Source organism: Cyrtonyx montezumae, unplaced genomic scaffold (genome assembly GCF_038088225.1).
Source record: "Cyrtonyx montezumae isolate F1298 unplaced genomic scaffold, pur_monq_1.0 scaffold_3, whole genome shotgun sequence".
Lineage (NCBI taxonomy): Eukaryota > Metazoa > Chordata > Aves > Galliformes > Odontophoridae > Cyrtonyx > Cyrtonyx montezumae.
This window is the reverse complement of record NW_027072034.1, coordinates 23424786-23448587: the sequence shown is the minus strand read 5'-3', so window position 1 is coordinate 23448587 and position 23802 is coordinate 23424786. Positions and strand designations below refer to the sequence as shown.

The 23802-nt window shown below is 38.1% G+C and overlaps 1 protein-coding gene across 3 annotated transcripts in view; it reads right to left on the bottom strand.

Moving 5' to 3' along the window:
• The window catches only part of PCCA (propionyl-CoA carboxylase subunit alpha), a 263973-nt gene that overhangs the window by 53826 nt on the left and 186345 nt on the right, over nucleotides 1-23802 (bottom strand). For all 3 annotated transcript variants that reach the window (XM_065740814.1, XM_065740812.1, XM_065740815.1), the window contains exon 20: nucleotides 9282-9380. In XM_065740814.1, the coding sequence (XP_065596886.1) occupies nucleotides 9282-9380 (99 nt within the window). The remainder of the gene's footprint in view (nucleotides 1-9281; nucleotides 9381-23802) is intronic.

Below are 23802 nucleotides of genomic sequence, written 5' to 3'. Positions count from 1 at the left end.
TTCACATCCTAATAAAAAATTTTTGGCCAATCTCTCCACCACAGAAAAACACAACTTAAAAACAAAACAAAAACGAAAGGAAAAATAGTCTTTTTTACCATTCTCTTTAAAGGTTTCTAAGTTAAATCAGATAATGTGACAACTTATTTTTCATAACTAAGAATCAAAAGTATTTCCTCATGTAAATTGTCTTTACAACTAAATAAGCTAGCAAGTCCTGTCAGAACTAATTTAGAAAACCGTGGATTATATATAAAACAAAATATATGTATCATGCAGGCAACTTCTATAAATAATAGCAAGATAAAAATATAAAACAGCCTTTTTGCTGGTCTGACACAGCTGAAGTACTCTGGTACCATCATACAGTGAATCATCACTGCTGTTTACTGTGTCCAAAACAGACACGCTGCATTCGGTCATTGCGAGTCAGCGTGGGCACTAAAATCCATCTCCTTGAATTAACAGCCAATACAAAAAAATAATTAAAAAAATAAGGGGGGGGGAGAAGGGGATGAAAACAGTTAACAAATACAGAGGAGAAAAAGAAGTTTTCCTTCCAGATATCTTTCAAGAAACGTAGAGAAATTCTGCAAGTCACAAAACATATGTTACACCAAGACCAAAAAGAGAATTGCCAGGCTTTTGAGAAACATATTACAAAAGAAGTCAGCACATTATCATAATTAATGTTTCAAATTACAGCTGTAAATAAATTTCAGCTGTTAGATGTGATTAGTTTTTTTGAAGCATATTGAAAGGAGTTATTTCTGTTCCACTGGTGGGCTTGTGTTTCTGGGATTTGTAAATGTAATTGATGTTTTCAAGAAAATGAAAGGACACGGTTAACAATTATTCTTCTATTTTCTGCCTCTTTAGAAAAAGGACCAGTCTCCAGTTACTCTTGTTGAGTTAGATATTTACATATTCTATACCTCATAATAGATGGTTTCATGTTGCATGTGATAACAGGAAAGTAATAAAATAGAGGTAACATAAGGGAATAACTAATTATATGCACTGCCATTGTTTTCCTAATAAATTGCAAATTATTTACTAAGAGGTTTACACCAAAAAGCACAGGAAGGCTGCCACCTGAACAAAGACAAAACAACACCGTATGTTCACCTGGGAGTACTGTAAAATTACATTGCTGATATCAATTGCATGATCTTAAACATAACTCTTCTGGGTTTGCTCAATTGACTGAGGTTCAGACTACCTTAATTAGCATGACATGAATTAAAAGTATAATGATTTTTCCTTATTGAACATTAACAAGCCAAATCTAATCTGGAAAAAATGAAATCACAGCTTTTAAAAAATCCATCTGTAGCCTCAAAGCTGTCAAACGGGTGTGTTACATAAATCTTATATGTATTTTTACACACAGGTTAGAGTATGTAAAACTGCATATGCTACGTATACACAAACAAAACGTTCACGTATGCATTTAAAATAGGCAAGTGTACACAATCATACAGAATGTGTTCAAATTTCCTACTCTAAGTGTATGCTATACCACAGTCATTTTGCAAACAATCATTTTAATCTGTAAATCCCAGTAAATTACCAGAGGTTAGTGTGATATTACTTTAAATTCTTCTGCTTTGCCATAGAAAATTATTTCCACTTAGCTGAGTATCAATGATCTATTCATTGTAAGATGCAGTGGGGTTACAATCAGCTTTGCATTAAGCCCGCAGTGGATGAGCACTTTCAGATAAAAACGATAATAACCTTTACATGAAGGAGGATAAAGCAGCTCAGACAAATATAAAATATATATTATTGAAAGAGAATCTAACCTGACATAGACATTATTAAACTCTAACAAGAATTCAGTATTTTTCACAAATCTTCTGGTATCTTGGGCTATCTCCAAGCTATTTGATAGAAGCAGCTGCAGGGAAGAAATGGTATCAAAACAAAGAAACTGAAATAGACCAAAAGCAATTTCTTGCTTTGGTTACAAATCAAAAAGCAACGTGTCAAGTCAAAATGAATATTCACTGGCAGGAAGTAACATACTGAAGTTTTCCAAACACATCTGTCTTCAGCTACTATATGCTACTGTTATTTGCTGAAAGTAATGCTGGAGAACATTAATTGCAGAAAATGTAAAGACTGTCACAATCTGTTTTGCAATTTTTTTCAAGTGGGGGCATCACTACATTCCATGTCAGACAACATGTGTCAGATAATACAGAACAACAACAAAGAATGCCAAACCCAGAAAACATGCTGATAAGTATCTAGAATAATTCCAGAAGACTACAGATAAAAATGTGAGTGAAACTGTGTGTTTTCCCAACACAGTTCTGCTTTTCAAAATGCAAAACTTCTTGCAACCCCTGATGTTTCACCTCAGCCACTTGCTACCAGAAATTCTGAATGTCTTATGATAAGAATTTTAAGGGCGGAATTCCACTCACATTTTGAATGGTACCTGTAACCTGAGACAGGTTCTACTAAAAATGTATATAAAAACAGGTGAAAAAAAACCAGTATTTTATCCTCTAGAGTTACAGTATGATAGTAACAGATGATAGTAACATTATTTTGTGTACATGAGGGTGCCTGAAATGCTCCACCATTCACCTACGTCAGTCCAATATCTGGAGTTCCATGGGTGGTAAAGAGAGGAGGAGAAAGCTGCAGAAGTAATAGCGAAATAATGAAGTCCACATTTTGTCAAAAGGTGAAGATTAGTTTTGCTTTATCCATCTAATTTACCACCTTCCTCTAGAACCTTTGCAGAAAACAGACCTACATTTCAGCACTCCTTTTCCATAGTATAAAATCCCAGCCCACAGATAATCTCAAGGGAAGTTCTGTAGAGTTTCAGAAGAGAAAAACCTGACATGAGAAGTCATGCAGCAGCAATGGGGCCCTTCCTGTAGCCTCCTTGCATGTTTTCTCATCTCTTATAAAAAGGTCAGGACACTGGATAGCAAATCTACAAGCAGACTAGTAATGGGATCAAGCTTTCTTGTACACTGCAGACTGCACTGCACTGTATGTTCATGAAATGTACAGCCTTGCAAGCCTTTCCACTTAGGGGATCTCTCTATTTCTGCCACAACTCAGTGCTCTCTACTGGTGGTGCCATCATTTCCTCCTTTTACTGCAGTAAACTACATGTAAACTTAGCTAGATTTTACATGCTGCTCCACTCCTATCCATTATCAGCTTAACATCACACTTCAGAATAAATGGAGCTTCAGTTAGCTGCTCTTCCATGTTCACATTTTCCAGTTTCATACAAGGACAGCAGTCACTCAGAAAGGAACGAGATGATCAAGTCGTGCTGTGTATGCAGCATTTGGACGTGTGAAAGATTTCCAAGACTGGCTTAAATAGTACTATCCTTACCCTTTACGAGGGATCCTTCCAGGATGCTAAAGATACTGGCCTTCCCCAGCATCTGCCGCAAGCTACCTGAATCCTTTTCCAATGACTGAATGGAACCTACCCTCAAGTAGTCCAAATACAGATGTCAAGCACAGCATGAATGGCTTGCAAGGCACCAATTCATATAGAGGAACTGCACCTTCAGAAGTGTCGAAGGTGACACATCACAAACTTTATAAGTAAAGTGCTCTTAATGCCTGAGATTTAATTGCAGTAGCTGTCTTAGGAACTTCTCCCATAAACAAAAAATGGAAAAACAATTTTTCTTTAGGTGATATTCGATGTTAAAGTCATGTCTTACATAGTTTTATTGTATGTTCTATACAGAAACGTTTCGTATTAATATTACCACAATACGGCTATCAAATTTACAAAGAAAACGTTCCAACAATGTCCATGTGCTCCCTTAGCCCTCTGACAAAGGTAGGTGTTACAAAACAGCAGATGATAAGCTTAAAAAAATAATAATACTGCTACCCAAAACTATACACATGGAAGACCATTTACTTGGTGTCAGCAAAGCATTAACCTGAAAGATATTTACTCCAGCTATTCACATTCACAGTCCTGTGAAGAGTTTTTCTCCCTAATATCTGCTGCTATTACCTTAAATCATAAAATGAGTTAAACTTTTAGGAGTGTTATCCTCCTTTGACATGCTGTAGATTGTTCTGCTCTCATCAGGGATGCTGTACGGGTTAATATGGTGCCATGCAATTCTTCATCTGATGATACAGATCATGGCTCCAAGATAGATTCTTAGCAAGATCTGAAGTCCTTTCTCACTTCTTCCTTGCTCTTCTTCCCCTTTTTCCCATATTCCCATGCTCAAGAGAACAATTTATTGTCTTTTAAGGTTCACATATGAGATGATGAGGTCTGTCAACAACTGAATACAATATCTTGGTCTCTGGATACACAGAGAATCCTTACAGCCATTCATTCTGAATATTGTCACTAAAATTTAAAGCTCTTTGGAAAAAAGTATGTCATAAGATATGGGGACAACTAACTTTCTTTGATTAACCCTTTGCGCAGCACAGGTTATTACTAATCTCATTAGATTAAAGAAAGGGAGAAATATGCTGATTGTAAATACAGCTTTATTGCAGGAGACCTGTCTCAAACAAGTGGACAACTAGTCCCAGAAGGATTTACTGGGCATGGCAGTTGACTCATTTCCTTCCTGGATGAAAAAAAATCATTCTCTTGAAAGAATTTTAAGGGTGGTGGTATGTGCTTTTTACCCCAGCTTCTCAATTAAAAAATAAAAATAAAAAATAGAAGGCTGCAATAATCTGTAATCTTGTGATCTTTTACTTCCAAAATTCAAATTTTCCTCCTCTCTTTACACATTCTCCATTCAAATCATGGACAAGTGTTAAGTCCACCCTGAGTTGGCCACGCTGCCGTCTTTTGGGTTATATGTATGTTCAGCGGTCATTTTAAAAAGTAGTACTTTTAACAGTTTTGGCAAATACCAGTGCCAATCAAGTCATAATAGTAATTTATGTTATTGATAATCGCAGCAAGAAGAGCCATAGTGGCTAGCTCTTACAAGTCTTCTCTTTCTCTTCAATTTCTTGGAAATAATGATGAAGTGGTACTATTACTAGCTTTCTTGCACAGAATTCTTCCCAAACCCAGCAAGATCAATGATCTAATAATTACTTAAAGCATATCATTCACATCCTTCAGAAACACCTAAGAGATAAGCAATAAATATGTGTATTGGTGAAGAATCTTAACTACTTCTAACTGTAATTTCTCTATGCTCCTGCATCTTTTAGGAAGCATCCACCTCCACCATATACGTTATCTGCCACAGGACATCAATACCTGCTCTGGCATGCTACACAGCTTCAGAGTTTCCTGGCAAAACCTCCTTGAAATGAAAAGGAAAAAATTATCAGTGCCAATACTGAATTCCCCGTAATACGGCAAGGAGAAAAAACTCCACTAATAGAGATTCATCTATTTCATTTACAGAAGCATTTGAAACCTGGGTGATGATTTCAGCTTTACAGGATCACATTCTTGCTTAGTAACTCCACTACTCTTAATTACACCTTACTGTGACGGACAAAGACCTTTTTATGACAGAATTTGAGATGTCCAAGACAGTCACAGAACAGTTAGGCTGGAAGTGACCTCTAGAAATCAGATAGTCAAGTTCCCTGCTCAACATAAGGCTAATCCTGAAGTAATATTGAGCTGCCAGGACTCTGCCTAACTGAGCACTGTTTATGTAAACTGAATATCAGCTCAGCATAGACCAGTCTTTTAAAACCCAGACATGAAGGAAGGTCACTGCCATTGGTATCATAATGCTATGTTGCTGAAGCTGCCAAACATCACCAGAGCTTCCCAGGCTCCAGGCAAAATGGCTGAGCTCCTGTTAAAGGGTACCAGGCCTCATTAGAGCTGATAATGCACCAGTGGGGTGGCAGGGTGTGTATGATACATGGTAGAGGGACAAGAGGTAGCAAGACAAGGCGACAAGGAATTTATTTTGGCACAGAATCCTTTTGCTATAGGGACCTGTCTGCAAGTAGATGGCATATAAGTATGGGTTAAGGGTTTGATGATGGGATCAGTAAAAGCAAAGAATTAAACAGAATAATCTCATAGGGACTGTAAAACAGCACTAAGGGGTTGTAAAATTTAGCCATAGAGGAGGCTCAGAATTTGAATGGTTGGTGGGCTGGCTTTTGAGAACTTGCTCAAATACAAGCAGTGCCAAAGCAAAGAGAGTTTGATGACCTCCCACCTGCACTTTTTTTCCCAAGCAATCTGATCTCCCTGTGCAGAAGGCAACTACTTGCAACCTGATTATAGGACGCTGTCAGAGGACTTGCAGCTACGTTAAAGTATACCTCCTGACTTCTTGGATTCATTGTTTTATCTGGTGGTTCCACGAAGTTGTTCACATGAGAGAATAAAACGTTCTGCTCAAAGGAAAACCAGCTTACTCTTTTCCCTTCTTCCCCCCTTCTACCCCTCCTCAGGGAGGGAAATCTAGTATACAGGATTTCTCCTACAGGTATAGAGCTCACTGACATACAGCTTATTTTTACAAGGCAGAAGGGTACAACAGTCCTCGCTGACCTCCAGCCATTGTTGCTTTCCAGGATACCATTTGGAATCACTGCTTTCCCCTCCTGTTTCGATCCAAGTTCTTATAGTTATTTTCCACCATTCAACTCCCTCTTTTCAGCTCTGACTGTTCATTTGTTCTCTAGCATTGCTAGAAAGGATACAGTATATTCAAATAGAATCTAGGTAAGCATTTAAAATCAAATAACAACAAATCCCTTCAAATCTGAATCCTCAGGAAGACACAGTGTAATCACACAGAATCACAGAATCATTTCTGTTGTAGGGGACCCCTAAAGGATCCACCCTCCATCCAATGCACAGTGACACCCACAGCTAGATCAGGTTGTCCAGCCTGGCCTTGAAAGTCTCCAAGGACGAGGAGTCCACCACCTCTCTGAGCAACCTGTTTCAATGCCTCACCACCCCCACTGTAAAAAACTTCTTCCATATACACAATCTAAATCTCCTTTTTTAGTTTGAAATCATTTCGCCTTATCCTATCACAGCAGAACCTGCTAAAGAGTCTGTCACTTTCCTTCTCATAGTCTTGCTCCAGTGATCCAAAGTTCTCATCATTTCATCACCTTCTATAGCATCCTACAGTTTCACAGCAATCCAAATCAGTGCAAAGGTTTGACAGCCCTTATCCTGTAGGGAAACAGACCCTGGGTTTTGGTCCCTCTATCATCTGGGGAGCTGGCCAGGCACTCTGCAGTGTCCATCTGTGACATGCAGATGGGCTTCCTTGCAAAGGAAACAAAAGCACGAGTGGGAGCTGCCACACATCCTAGTTGTGCCCTGATATGTCCTGGACAGGCTGCAAGTAGGGCACACACTTCTCCTAAGGCACTCAGATTTACTCCCAAGTCTCCTAGTCTAGAAGCAGTTTAGAAAACCTGCATTTTAAAGCTGTAAGTTTTCTTAAACTTCACTGTTAGTGCCCTGCTTTGTTTTAATACACACTGAGCCTTCAGCAAAAGAGTGGAAATACAGAAGCATGCTTAATTTTTTTAAAATGTGCAACAGATACGCAACAATTCGGATTTCTAGACCGTAATTTACGTAAATACATTTTAAACCAAAACATTTTTAAATAATTTATTTCCTGCTTCTGTGCTTAAGTATTTTGCTGGAGAGGGGCCAGACTAGAAGAACAAGCTGAAGATGCATAAATTAATCCTCCAAAGAAATACAATGTTCATGAAGACCGTACTTGGTTGAACACATTTAGAAGAATGAAACCAACTATGAAGAGAAATTAGACTGGCTGAAAATTAATAAAGCACAGCTGGACTTATTCGATTTATCCATATTTGTTGTTTAAATGGCTCTAGGGCTAAGTCTTGCTGAAAAAAGACACTTGAAGACTCAGGGGTCAATTGCTTTTGGAGACAAACTGACCTACAGGAATACACTTGTCTAATTTGGTTCTTGCAGTGGGGCAAGTCTAGAGAAATATCTAACAAAAAAAACAATATAGATTCCAGTGAGTGGATACCAGAGGTCAGGCTTCAGGTTCCCATAATTTTACATACATACAACAAAAGATTAATAACTTTTTAAGCTCCTGAGATTCTGTACTAAAAGCAAAAGCTTACATGAAAACATGGAGAAAGAAGCAACATATGTGCTTATTTCACGTTCTGTTTGATAAATAAATGCAGTCAGTTCGTTGCTTGTTGTTATGGCCAGCCTTGCTGAATTTCATACAATTTGGTCATACCTACGTGTTGCTGGCTCAGCTCCTAATAGAAAGCTGATTCAGATCTCACCATCGTTAATTCTGAAACTAATTCTACGTGCCAATTCAAATATTACACTTTCAGTCAGCTGTTCTTAACTATTATTAGCCATCCTCAGAGACCCATGCAGCTTTCAGCAGGGTCTTCTGAATATAGGTAACCATTCTAAATATGTTTTTCTCCTAAGCAGATTTCATGTTTAAGTATTGCTATCAATTCTTCAAATTCAAAGATCAGGAATTTACTTCATAAAATACCAGCAGAATGGACCAGTATTAAAATACAAAAAATATACTGTAGAATATATATATTAGATATACACAAGCCTTGAAGTTGGCAGTAATCACCCAGGAAATCTGCAAAACTTAAATCTGGAAGTTACTGAGGCATGTAGTGAAAATTTCACTCTCACAGAATCACAGAACCATACAGGGTTGGAAGGGACCTCTGGAAATCATCTAGTCCAACCCCTCTCGTATCTTTCAAGGACTCGTATCTTTCAAGGACTGCAGTAACATTTATTGTTTTTTTTAGTCTTTCAAACTCACCCACAGAAAAAATAGCATTTCCATTTGAGTAATTTACATGGGCTGAAAATGAAAACAAATGCATGTACTTCACTGTAAATTAGCAGAAATCTGACCTCTGTATTACTGATTAATGTATGTAAAACAGGCAATATTGTACACAAAATATATATAATTTTTAATAATTCCATACCCCATCTTTTTGTAAACAGTACTACCAGTCACCAAGTAAGGAGATGCTAAGCAACAGGAGTAAATTTCTAAAATAAGCAACTTCTGATGAGATGAAAGATATCTGAAACTCCAAGCAAGGAACTCTAAGAGAAGCTCATTTCGCTGAAGGTCTGAACACATTCAAAACTCAAAGATTCTATTATTCACACAGCATAGCATGATTTTTATGATATGGAAAGTTTAGACCCCATGCATCAATATTATTTTTGCATCTAAAGAATTCTGGTTAGTTCAGTTTCACAGATAAAGGTACTGGTAAATTTACCTGTATGGTCCTCTGAGTGCCATCGATGGTGACAGACAACAAGGGTGAAGCCAGGTTCCACTCGCCGGTCACGTTTAGTTTCATCCCATCAACTTCCACCTGTTGTGACACCAAACAAGGCTGTTACTATGAAGACAGACAGAAAACTGATCTCAAGTTCATTACTGCATACAAAGCAGCAACCATTTTAAAACAGATGGCTCCCAAACAACCTGTCATGTTTACTGCTTCTGCCATAAAAGACAGGGTCCAACAACAGAGTCTTCTAGCTATCTCTGGGGAGAGGTGAAGGACCTGTGAACAGCTGCCTCCAAGTAGCAAGGTTTCAAGTGATTTCCAGCAAGTAACAAACAGCCATCCAACTTTTAAACCTATCTGGACATGCTACATTTACTGCAATTAGACAAGTAATGCATATAAATTCCAGTGACACCTTGCAACCCACACAACAGGGCTTGCATATAATATTCTCTCCAAGGACCAAGGGAAGAACTTCTCCTATGCTCCTAATGAAGGGTTTTGCATTGTTATCTTAATTAATATGAGGCAGTAATTAATTCTTTGGTGTTTTGCCTCAAAAGTGTATAAAACTTTGTAAATTCTGTCATGTTTTCTCTTAATATACAGCTGATCAGAGGAACGCAGTTTCTGACTTGAATGCCAATATGATTATCCAGGTATCAATTACCCCAAAATAAAACCCCAACATCATCCCCGTATCTTTACACAAGAATATTTCTGTGTAAAAATTCCTGAGTTCTGGAGGAAGTATGGGTACACTTGAGTATCACAGAGAAGGTGTAAAGACACATCCCTTATTCTTCCACTGAATTATATGCACATAACTCATTCAACATTATATGAGCCTCAGAGCTAGAATATGAAAAAATATATATTGCTGTATATGGAATAACATAACTACCAATTAATGTTTGTGGCATGTTTTGAATGTCATCATGCTATCAGATGTTGGTAAATATTATTACATTTAGAAGGCTTACTATAAACAGAAGAAAAAATACGGTTGGCTGATTTCCCTCCTCTCCCAAAATCTCAGAATATTTTCAACCAGACAATACTGATAATGACATAGACATTGCATATATTCTCAGCAGACTACAATAAAATTATTGTATCCGGAATAAAATCGATCCCATATTTTGTAACATAAAACTTATAAAAACCTTCTTTTTTAGATCTCAGGCTAATCATTATTTCATCTTACAATGAGAACAGGCAACTGTAATCTTAGTGTGGCTTAAAAGAAATCTATAGCAACCAAGTGCTGAGAAGCAATATGTAATTCGATAATTTTTTTCAGTTAAGAAAAAAAATCTAGCTTAAAAATCCTCTAATTTTATAGACTTTTAGTTCAGAGCATAAAATCTGTCTTATATTGATACAATCTACTCAATTCCTGGAGGCTTTAGCTAAAAATAAAGTTACATGCACAGAACACTAAGAAAAACAAGTCATTTACAATGGTTCAGCAACAGGCCAGATTAGCTGGCATGCTTCAAGTACTTTACACTGCTCCAGTGATGCAAAACAGCCATAAACCTGACTTGAGTTAAACCAGACCTGCAGCTGGTTTGCATTGCCAGAGCACAGAAAAGCAGCTGGAACACACCAGTGGATCCAGCTCACTCCCAGCAAACCTGAATCAGCAAATACTGCCTTTATTGGGAACAGCAATCTGAAAAGGTCTGGAGAAAAGCAAACCTGGTGCTCTGCCTCAACAACCTTTGATTAGCAATTAAACTCTGCTAAGGCAATTACTGAAAAAGCTATCTGTTACTATCACTGTAACAAAGGCAGACCGTCTGCACTGGAACCAGGCCTGAAAATATAATTTGCCACCTTTCTCCAATGGAGGAGGAGAGATGCTATAAAAGCATACCAGACTACTGGCCTCCAAAAGGGTTCAGCTGTACACCATGCTTTTTGCACTGCAGGATTACCTAGACTCTTACTGAAGGGTGTTCCAGTGGCAAGACATAACTCAATATCCCACACCAAACGCAATTTAATAATTAGCTCTTTCACCACTGTACAGAAGAACAGACATAAAAGTGTGTTACAGCAGTAAACGATTTGCTTAAAATCCCTCACAAGGGTCTATACAAGTCTAGACATCATTGATTCCAGATTAAATTAGTATCAAAGAATTTCTGGTGGAAACCACCCTAAAAGAAAAGATACTAAAGTTAATGCCCACATCAAGTCTATAGAATAAATAGATAAGATATTGCCTCTTCTATGTTTCCTCCGTTCAAGAAAGAATAAAGGGTGAGAAGGAGAAAAAAAAAAAGTATTATTTGAACTAATGCATGCCTCACTAAACTGCAGCAGGCTTCTCAGAAAATAGAGCTGTGTGCTCTTAGGCAGCTGCTTTCACCTGCGAATAATGAATAAATGTGATGTGGTGGTGGTGAAGTTATATATATATTTAATAGGATCGTTTGTCCCCATGTAAGGGCAAAAAAAGATAAAAGCAGCCACAGCCCTCCTTTACAATTATTTTAAATCCAAAAGCCACTGTAAATGAGACCTCAGAAAGAAGAATGGTAAGTCCAATACACAATGCTGGAAAAGTCACACAGCTTATTCAACTATTACAGCGCACACAATTTCGCTGTCGTGTACCTGAACCAGTAGCAGCCCCTTCAACTCTTGTGGACTGAGTTCCCAATGTTCACCTAACCAATAGTGCAAAGAGCTGCAAAGCACAATTTGTGTTCTGTTTCCTTTAAATAACATCATTTGGCATTCTATATGCATGTCAGGCAATTAGAGGAGGCAGCATAAGCCTGAGTGTTATAGCCCTGTTAATTTACTAATGCAGAGTCTCAGATACATCTGGCACATGTCATTTCTTTTCTCCTGGAAATGAAGGTGGTTTTCCAGTAGACTGGAGGGCAGCTCGAGCACTTGTTTCCTTCCTGATGCCTATCTACATTATGCCTACAGATCTTCGAGCCAGCCTTGAGTCTTGACTAACTTAAAACATGTCTCCCAGAATAACGTTTAATTCAACTTTAACTTGATGCTTTTGGCCTAGTTTCTGGCCTAGCGTGTCCTGCCTGATGATGCCTGCTGGATGTACTGGACATACGTGGCAGAAGGACTGCAGAGATGGCGTCTGTGAGCAAAGCCAGCTTTAGCTGCTGGCCATCACCCACAGAGGGCCCTCTCCTCCTTCTTGTATGATTTTCTTTCTTCCCATTCTTTGGGCTGTATATTTTTGGCAGAGTATCTGACTGATTACCCATAAAACATGACACTTTTTTCAGGGTCTTGGAAGAAATGACAAAGTGCACCTTTGACAAGTTGTTGGCACAGTCTGTAGGGCACCACTGCCATTCACAAACTCTACAGAAGCCAGAGGAATGAGCAAATGGGTGCTTTGTGAAATTTAAGACAAGTTATTAAGTCCACCACATGGTAAGGAAGAATCTTTCGAAATGATGGAGTCTGTGACTTGATTGGCTGGGGAACAGCTCTGAGAAAAAGGACCAGGAGATCTGAGCAGACGTGAGAACTGGACATAAATAAGGCAGCAGCATGTTCTGGAGATAAAATGTCTAGCAGAGCCCTGCTCTGTTGGTAGACAGAAGTGATTATCTCCCTCTACTCAAAACTCATAAGATCACATTTAGATAGTGCGTCCACTAGACAGCAACTTTGCTAATAAATTACACAGTTCCCATTAATTAGCCCATTGCTTTTGCCTGCTGACGTCCCACTGGGTGGCAGCACTGCCCTTGACTGTATTGAGCAGTTCCCTCAGTTTTTTGTTATCTCTAACCTTTATGACCACACATTTCCATTATCTCCTCCAGATCAGTGATAAAATTGTTGAATTGGACTGGTATCAAGATAGACCCCAGCAGTGCCCTACTTTCTGATGACCTCTGAGGAGAGTACAGCCCATTAACCATGATCCAGTGAGCCTGACCACTCAACTGGCTTTTCAAGCATCTTGTTATGCAAGATGGTGTCAAATGACTGGCTAAAATAAAGGTAAACAACATTTGCTGCTCTCTGGTAGTCCACAAATCCAATTAATTTACCAAGGCTGTCAGGCTGATTAACTCCTGGCAAATTAATGCCTACAGTTCCTTACCTCCTTCTTGGTATGCCCAGAAATGTGTTTCAAGAGGATTCACTTTATTACTTATTTATTCACTTACTATTTTCCGGAGACTAACATTAGGTTAGTTTAGTTGTTGTTTTTTTTTTTAGGTTTTGCTTTTGGCCTTTTCTGAAGATTGCTACAACACTTGTTTTTCTCCAATCATGAGATACCTCACACAACATCAATGTCCTTTTCAAAGGTTGCTACCACAACCATCAGCTCTCTCAGCACCCTTGAGTGCAGTTTGTGTGGTCACATGGACTGCCATAGGTTAAACTGTCTCAATAACTAACTTGATCTGCATCTACCACTGGTGTTCTCCTCCTTGAATTCTTTTAATAAACCACAGAAGTCCAGAAGACCTTGCTGGTGAAGAATGAAGCCAAGAAGACATCAGGTATGTCAGGCTTACCTGTGACTACTGTTACTAAATCACTTGCCATGTAAGGTGCCATGAAGAGACAGACACTTTAAGCCTGGAAATACTGTCTTTCAAATAAAAGCTGGATTCATTGATGCCTTTATGACAGCAATATCTTTGATTCAAATTAAGTGGCTGCTTTAGCTTGCATGGTATCGTTTAATTGTTGACAAAAATATACCCACATCACACTAACAGGGACTGATCTTTTTTCTCTATTTCTTAAAGTGATTGCAAGTTTAGTTATTTTTACTTTTGAAGTGGTTGTCCAGATGCGTTCAAAAGGAAGTTAAAATACACGAGTTTCAACCTCATTAAAAAGGTCTCTTTTTTTTAAACAAACTTTTCTTTTGTTCATATCAGCACTTACTTTTAAAAAAGACCCCAAGAGAGAGTTCCAGTCTATAGATCACTCGTCCTGAAAGAAGCTCTGTTAACTATTTATAGATCATGTCCTTTTGTGCCAAACTAGATCAAGCAATTTATTCAGTGCATGACTGCAGGAGAGAAACTCATTTGCTCTAAGTGTCATCAAGGCAGTCTTTTACCTGCTATGAACAAGACCAGAAATCTGAATTGCTGGGCTTTCATTTCAAATGCACATTTTGACATCGTGTGGGGTGCCATCATTTCTTTCAAAATTTCAAAGTATTAAGTACATTCATAGACAGCTCAGTCCATAATCACAAGAATAGCAAATAGCCCATAACCACTAGAATAAAGCAAACACGTGCACACATTCAAATTATCTCTCTTTGCTTTAAAGTAGCACATACACATGCAAATTACCATTAGCTGCTTTGGTTTATCTCACTTTAGAAGTAGGAACATGCCAACCTAGAGACCAAGGACAGGAGCACACAACAAGTATCAGCTTCTCAGATCAGCAACAACAGAATCAAACAAAACAAAATTAGAGAGAAGCAATGGCCTTCATCACCTCTAATCAGCAGGTGTTTTCTTCTACCCTTCACCAGGGAAGTTATCCTCTCTGTAAGACCTACTGCTGTAGACAGCAAAAACACTTCACCATGGCAAATACTTTGCTTCACTACTTTAGTTTTCTTTGTAGAGTCATTACTAAGATGATGGCTCTTATCTGTAGCCTGCCCAAGCCTACTAAAATTAAGAATAAAATAGAAAAACAAAAAACAAAAAAGTACAGCAAAAAATAAATCAGCTGTCAGGAAATCATTTAGGTTTGATGGCAACGGCTTCAGGTATAAAAGTCACATCTGGTGTGGGGAATATATACATTTCATACAATCACAGAATCACAGAACTGTAGGGGTTGGAAGGGATCTAGAGATCATGGAGTCCAACCCCCTGCCAAAGCAGCTCCCTAGCCCAGGTTGCACAGGTAGGAGTCCATGAGGGTCTTGAATATTTCTAGAGAAGGAGAGTCCACCACCTCTCTGGGCAGCCTGTTTCATTATCACTGTGAACAAGTTCCAACGCACATTTGTGCAGAACTTCCTATGAATCAGTTTGTGATCACTACCTCCCTTCCTATTACCACACACTGCTGAGAAGAGTCCAGCCTTGTCCCTTTGCCTTCTGCACCTTAGATCTGCGTCTTCTTTTCTCAAGGCTGAACAGACCCAGGTCTCTCAGCCTTTCTTTGTAGAAGAGGAGTTCCACACCCTTTATCATCTTTGTAGCCCTCCATTGGACTCTTCCCAAGAGATCCCAGTCTTTTTTGCACCAGGGAGATAAAAAATGGACACAATACTCCAGGTGAGGCCTCACCAGGGCAGAGCAGAGGAGGAAGATCACCTCCCTCAACCTACTGGCCTTGCTCTTCATAATGAACCCCAGGATGCCATTGCCATTTGTTGCTATAGGACCAAAGTAGAAGAGAAGAAAGATTATGACTTGCTTTGCTTTCCCAGTCGTTCTGTGACAAATGCCCTAGCATAGGTATAAGAATTGCTCTGAGATGGCCAGAAAATGGTGCAAATGATTCAAACAGTACTGCTACTTTCCTGTGCATATTGGGCTGTTTCAAGTTAGCATTGCATTCCAGTTTTCCTTGATCAACAGGATAATGTGCTGGGAAAACTCTCCTTTACTTTCTTGAAATGGTCTAGCATTGAAGCCAACAGCAGAATCTAGATAATTTAAAGCAGTATGTTGGGAGTGAAAAACACAATGGTAAAATAAATATTCACAAGGCAGATGATGCCGGTTTAGGAGCTTTGGACCCATTAATCATGCCTACACACTGAAATCACTAAGCAAGCCTGACTTTCCACTGAAGTTTCCATTCTTTTTCCAGTTCAGAGGCACCACTCCACAATGTAAGTTGTAAAAAATCGCATTATGATGTCACTACAGAATATGATAGTCTAAAATTTGTACCATCATTTCAGACATACAATATATTTTGGAATTGTTTTTTTAAAGCATTCATCATCCAAAGTGAGGCTGGATCAGGTCCTGGGCAACCTGATCTAGCTGTGGTGCCCCTGTTCCTTGCAGGGGAGCTGCACTAGATGACCCCCAGATGGCCCTCAGAGGTTTCTATGATTCTATCATATGTATAGTTAGTGAAAGTTATGCAATGAGAATAGACAAGCAATGAGTAGATTTTAAATACACATGAAGATACCATATCACATGGATGTAAAGCTTAGGAGTCAAGAATTCACAAATTCCTATCCTGACTGTCAGTGGGCTGCTGATTGCTCATACCTAACTGCCAAGTCTCTAATTCTTGTTGTTATTGTTTTTTAACTGGGAGAGAGGGCTGCAAATCAATACTGACCACTAAGAAATTCCCAGTATCACTATACAGTGATAGTGTTTCAGCAAGATAATGTAACAGAATATAAATTAGGAAGATTTATTCAACAACAACAACAATTAAAGGAGACAAGCAGACGTGCACACACATCCCCGGCATTAAAAAAAAATAATAAAAATCAATACCTCCTAGCTTGTTTTCTGTCTCCTTTCTAAACTAATCATTATGCATTATGTAGAGTTTTGATTCTGGTCTAAATGAAGTATACCACAGCAACCTGAAGAGTATTTGAAATCATAAGAATTATGTCCATCAAGTGAGCAAGAGTATTCTACTTCATTCACAAGTTGATAGAGAAATCCAATAAAATCAGCAGGCTCCAAAATAGCCAATGAGAAATAAAAGCATTGTATATTGTATTTGGAAGTTGTATTGCTCCTTAATTTAGTTACCTAAGAGTGGATGACCACACTGGATACATTTTGCCACTGACTTCAGTTACATTTCTGATCATACTACCATGGCAGCAAGGCTATCTTCTCTTCCAATTACTGAAGGGTTAGAATAAGCGATAGCAAAACAAGTGTCTTTGATTTGACATTGTGTAGTGACAAGAAGAAAGTACAATGGGCAATTCGGTATGGATTTCATCCAGCAGTTCCAACCTGCTGCTCTCAGCTGTCACAAAGGACAAAGGCCAGCAGTAGTGTTTAGGATATCCCCAGCACAAGGTTATTCAGCACTTAAACTAAAAGCTTTACATGCAAAATATCTGCTGCTGCTACGTATCTTCTCCAAACTGCCCATTATGTGCTTCAAGACAATATGCATATCATGGAAAAAAACCAGTTGTTTCTATAGCCTGTTTTTATATCACATGCAATTCAATGCACTCCCCAAACTCAAACATCCAAAAAACCCACATCTGTATGGGTCGTATTAGTTCACTGCATTAAGGAAAAAGTATGATAACAGATAGATTAGTTATATGGTTTCTTATTTAAATATTTTCTTACTTACAGCCAGAAGACAAAAAGCAACTTTAATTTCTGAAATAAAAATAAGGACTGAGGAAGAGAAGGCTAGACGCAATAACAGATCTTTAAATCTACTTCCACTGTTTTGTTTATTTCCAAGTTTAATAATTTTAAAATCAGAGTATTTGACCACTTTCAAATCTGGTCAAAATTAACATCATCATCATCAAATTGTTACCAAATCCCTTCCAGCAATACCTGCTCTCCAGACAAGTACTTGGATCATCTCTCTTGGGTGCATTTGGTCATTATCAAGACAGGAATATGCAGTTTTATCAAACCCACCAGTCAGCTTGCAGGGAAAAGAAAGCACTGTAAAGAACTATCAGATGTAATAGCAGGCATGTCTATCGGAGAGCTCTTCCTCTAGCTTTTAAAATAGGTCCAGAAAAGGAAATAAGAATGACATGGCTCCACAGCTATCAGCAATACACAGAAAATGGAGGAACGCTTGCCTATGCACAAGGTGTAAAAAGGAAAAGCTGAAGCAGCAGAGAGAAGTTGAGATACCAGAAGAAGCATAAGTCAATTACACAAAAGAGGAAACACTAAAAAGTTTTGCAGCATTTCCATTAGCTGAACAAATCATGAAGCAATGTAAAACAGATGTTTACATCTAATGCTGTTTATCTTAACAGTTAACAGGATCGCATTGTTTATGTTAAAATGATAACCATGAATTCACTGAAAAAGGCAGAAAAGCATGGTAGTGAACAGACATCTCTTAGAATTCTGTTTTCACATAGTTTCACATTCAAATAGATGTTTGATTCAAATAGATAGGCTTGCTACTGATGTTTATCAGGGTAAATTCAAATTCGCTGCACTAACAGAATAGTTTGTCATTTTCTTTAGAAAGGCCATATACATTACATCCTATTTCTTGTTTACGTTTTGGATTGAACAATCCTAATTACGTTTTTAGCACATAAAAGTTGATATGGAAACTGCTTCACCAGTTGTTTGGAACATTCAGTTTTCCAATCTACGTAAATGTAAGGGAAAAAGTACAGTGCACACCCTGAAACAATTTGGCATTAGAGACAAATTACTGACATCCTTTAGCATTAAACAAAGTTAATTTCCTCAGCAGAGAAACCTCATGAAGTGATTACAAAAAATGTAACTACAAAATTGCAGTCAGCACCTGCTAAACAACCTGTGTATTTTAATTATCTATAAATGTTCAGGCTTTTGGCACATCAAAAATATCTATTTTTTAACAGCTGTCAAAAGGGATTGAAAAAGTTCTGGATTGTCATAAATAAAAATATAGTTGTCATTCTTTAAGCCATGTATTTACTAGAGAAATTAGTAATTCTGGAGATACCTATTTAGATGAAAATGAACAAAGAATACAAAACAGTAATATTATCCAAGTCTCAGGCAGCAAAGAAAAAGGCATTCTGATATTACTGTGTATTGCCTTTGCCTTTTTAAATACCAAGATAAATGTATATACTTATTTTTTAAGGTTTTGTTGCAAAATACTTATTTTTCAGAGAAACAAATGATGAATATTTTTATAAATACATTTGGGAACCTTTAAGGAACTCTATTAACATTTCTTGTTTCTAATCACTATCTTAATTTTTCTACAATAATTTTTTAAAACTTAAAAAGACAAAACATAGTCAAGAGACATCACTTCATACTCTCCAGTGCAGCCACAAAACGTAAATGGAATTCCAAAGATGAGAAAATGTGGGAAGCTTAACTATGGATCATAACACTTCAAAGCCCTCGCAGTCCCAAGAGACAGTAACATTTTCCTACTTTCCCTAGCACTTCAAACAAAGGTCCAATTCCTGACCCCAATAACCCTGGCCAGACTCCATCTCAAATGCATTGAAAAATCATACTACATGGCAGACAGGGACCCTCATACACTCACTGAGTAAGGAATCTACTATCCTATTTAAAACATGTTCCCCTCTCCCAGGGGGGTTCTTGCTCTCAAAGCAGTAAGCAAGTCCAAACTACCTGACCAGAGACTACAAAGACAGTGTGCATCTAGGGTGCAGAAACAATTGGAGGCAACCTCCTGGGATGTGCTACAGGGAAGCAATTAGCCTATCATCTGAATTTCTTCTCCCCTACTAAGAAGCAAAACTTAATTTTAACACTCTAACACGAAGTATAGAATCATAAAATCACCAAGGTTGGAAAGGACCTACAAGATCATCCAGTCCAAGCATCCACCTATTACCAATAGTTCTCATTAAACCATGTCCCTTAATACAACACCTAACATTCTTCAAACACTTCTGGAGTCAATGACTCCACCACCTCCCTGGGCAGCCCACTGCAGCACCAAGTAGTCAGAAGCATCATGGAGACTGGAAGGTACTAGACAAAAGGGCACATTAAGGATATTTCTCTGTACAAGACTGTATTCAGGAAACAGGAGAAAATGTAACTAGACAAGGTGTTCTTCGGAGAAACAAGGCTTCTGCATTTGAAATCCAAAGAACTCAGTTCACGTGAGAAATTCAGGAGATGGTAAATGAAAGAAAGCAAAATCAAAGCAAAACCAAAACAAAACTGGGTAAGACATCCCCTGTTATTTTTAGAGAGTTTAAGGCACTTTGCAATTATGTCAACTGGATACCAATGCAAGTATATCAACAAGAAATATAATCCGAGTGCAAATTCACGTAAAATGGAAAATGAAGTGTTTTAAAAGCTAAACATTTTCAAAAGAAATCCACAAGCAGATAAAAAAAAGGAAGAAAAAAACCCCAGTAAATTAAAAACAAAAAACAACCAAGAGCAAACCAAAATTGAGTTTGGGATTCAAAAAAGAATCACAAAAGCTAGTGTAACCCTAGAAAATCAAGGGACAAAATCTCAATGCAAGGAAATCACAGTCCCTGTATAAACAAGGACCCTACGCAGAAAAGCATATTAATGAAGCTAAATTCATGCATTAAAAATCAAACATATTTCAAGTTGAAGAGAGAGGACTATTAAAAAAACCTTGTATAATTGTTTATAAATAATTCAAGGCCTCATTATTCAAAAGAAGGTGACAAATGAGGACAGTACAGAAAGAGCAACAAGGACAGAAGGGGGGCTTGAATATACTGTTACACAAAATAGCAAAAAGTTGAAAGGGTCAGCGTTCAAATGATTATCAACAGGCCTACCTAATACCACACCAGCACAGTTGCTTCCTGTCTAAAATGACCTCCTAGACACTACCTCATCCAATGCTTTGACTTTCAGGTAGCCTTTGGCGTGACAGAGGACAGGCAGGAATAGCAATAATTTGTTGAAGATTTCCAAAAGGTGTAATTAGCATGGCTCTTGACTGGTATAAGCAACGAAAGAGAATTAAAGAGAAAAATTAAGATGAATCAGGAAGAATTCTGACTCAATGAACAACTTGTGTGAACTACTGCCTCCTTCACCTGGGCTTCTTGTATTAGCTATGCAATAAATGCCCAAAAAAGACAACAGCACTCTCCCCTTCAGACCTCCCCAAGTGCAGGGATAAAGATGTTTTCCAAGACTACTGCTCTTCTGTGAAGGACTGAAATGACCCTAAGAGCTGAGAAGGAAACAAAATACTACCCTACTCCTAATCCTCACTGAAACAGATCGTTAAAGCTGTGTGTCAGCCTGATGACATTTTCAGAAGACTTTGCAGAACTTACTATTCCAAGCTATAAGCTTCACCAAATAATGAGCTAACAGTTCCCTAAACAAACTAGTTAACCTCGTGCTGCACACACAAGGGTCTGCAGATCCTTGAATGGAGGATTTGGCTGGCTTCAAATATCTAAAATAAAATTGTTATCTGGAGCTGAATAATGCTGAATGATACTAGCGTGGCATTTATCATTTCTTGTGAAAGAATAAAATAAGGTTTCGTGAGTGTCATTGTCAGAACAATGCATGATACTGCAAGAGCCATTAGGAAACTACTTCCTGGAAATGAATGACAGCACAAATCATGAACAAGCCTTAGTTTTCACACAGACGTTAAATACATGCCATTTTCAACTTGCTACTACTTACACCTCCCGTAACAATCATTCTCAATTTCTTTTCATCTGTCCCATAAAAAATGATTGATTCTGCTTTACTTAATCCTCCACTAACATCAACTCTATTGTTCTCTTCCATCCCTTTCATCTTCTCCACATTAATTCCCCACAATGCTTTTGATCTAGCTTTTTGTTTCCTTTTTCCACTTACACGTTCTTCCTGATAAAGAATTTATAGCCATAATGTTCATTTGACATGCATGGTGATATTTTATTGATTTGCTACTCTATCTATTAGTTTTGTATAATTAACAGCATTATACAAAACACAAGATGCGTTGCCTATGCCTATATATTGGATCTTAAAAATCAATTTAACTGAACTTCAGAAATACTCTACTTCCTTGGCAAATATTCATATTTAATTACAATTGGAGCAGCATATGTAAGGAGCAGTCTATGAAAACAAATATTTCCTCTTCACAGTTCAAAGAATTCCTCTTTGCCATAGTGGCAAGCCAAATTAATAGAATACTGCAATTTCCACTGCTGCTAAATAAGAAACAGAAAACCTCTCTGAAGCTGTTGTGCTGTTATAACAGATGCCCACAGAAACAAATATACGCTATTTGTGCCCCTTCAAAAAGGATGATCCTTTTAGAACTAAAGACACTACGAAGCAGAGCAGATGATTTTAGCCAGTACAAACTATAAGTTGTATTTTAAATACATGCTGTATTTCTGCTTTTAAGGGAAAAAAAGAAAAGAATTTGGTTTGGGGAATTCTTAAAAGTTAGCACTGAATTGTTGATACCTTACTTAGCATGTTTTTTTGTTGATACCTTAACAGCCGTACTTCAGTAAGTACAGGAGCACCTCAGAAAATGATTTCACTTTCCATACTTACTATACTATCCTTACTGTAATATCATAAAATCTAAGCTAAATTTTATACTTATTTGGTTGTATTAAAGCCACTCACTGGATAAAATCTCTGAGTAGACTCAGAAGTAGAAACCAGAGCTGAGGCTCCTCCAGCCTCAATGGAATGATGTTCATGCCTTTCTAGTCAGTAGATATGGACTTATCAGAAAACATCCAATGGAGAGCCATCAAAGTAATGAAGGGATGAGATCGACTCTTGTTTGAGGATAGACTTAGAACTGCTCAGTCTAGAGAAGAACAGGTTCAGGAGAGATATTATCAAGGTCCATAAATACCCAAAAAGGGGGTGCAAGAAGACAGAGTCAAGCTCTGTTCAGTGGTGCCCAGTGCCAGGACAAGAGGCAGAAGACACAAACTGGAGCCCAGGAGGCTCCCTCTGAACAGCAGGAGCAGTGCTGCACAGTGTGGGTGCCGGAGCACTGGCACAGGCTGCCCAGAGGCTGTGGGGTCTCCTCCCTGGAGCTCTCCAGAAGCCGCCTGGCCATGGCCTGGGCACCCTGCTCTGGGTGGTACTGCTGCAGCAGGGGCTGTGACACAGGGACAGAGGGCCCTGCCCACCTCAGCCAGCATGGGGTTCTTGGATTTCTTTGAATGGAATACCTTAAGTATCCCTGAGCTATTACAGTTTGATAAGAATTAATAAACAAGGGTAACAATCCTTCAATGAAAACAACTGAAGTCTACAAAAATGCCTATTTTTTCTGCTCTTCAGAAAACCCATAAAACTACAAAAAGCCTTTTCTGTCTACTTATCTACACCAAGTTTATTAGCAATCATATTCAATTACTACCTGCTTTAAAGACTGACACAAATACACACCTCTGTCAGTTCAAAGGTGAAGCATCTCAGAAAGGTCAAAATACCCAGAACAATCAACAAGACCAGCTGTCAGAGCTTTAAACATAATGAAATGCTAAAAGTCTATCACCGAATCTTTTGTAACTACACAATGAAGATGAAAAAAAGTAAAACAGATGTATTTTCAGTATGAATTTTCTAATGAGTGTCAAAAAAAATCTGGCGTGCTCCTGAATAATAATTTTATGAAAACAGAATTCTAATGGTCTCATACTGTGACAACACATCCCATGAACTAGAACACCCATCATTTGGGCTTACTGTTAACTCCTGTTCTCTACAATGAGAGATCCTTGCTTCTTTAACAGAGGTAGTTTGAAACCTGAGATTTTTTAAAAAGTTAAGGAAGCCCTCCATTTTGCATCACAGCATCTATTGACTAG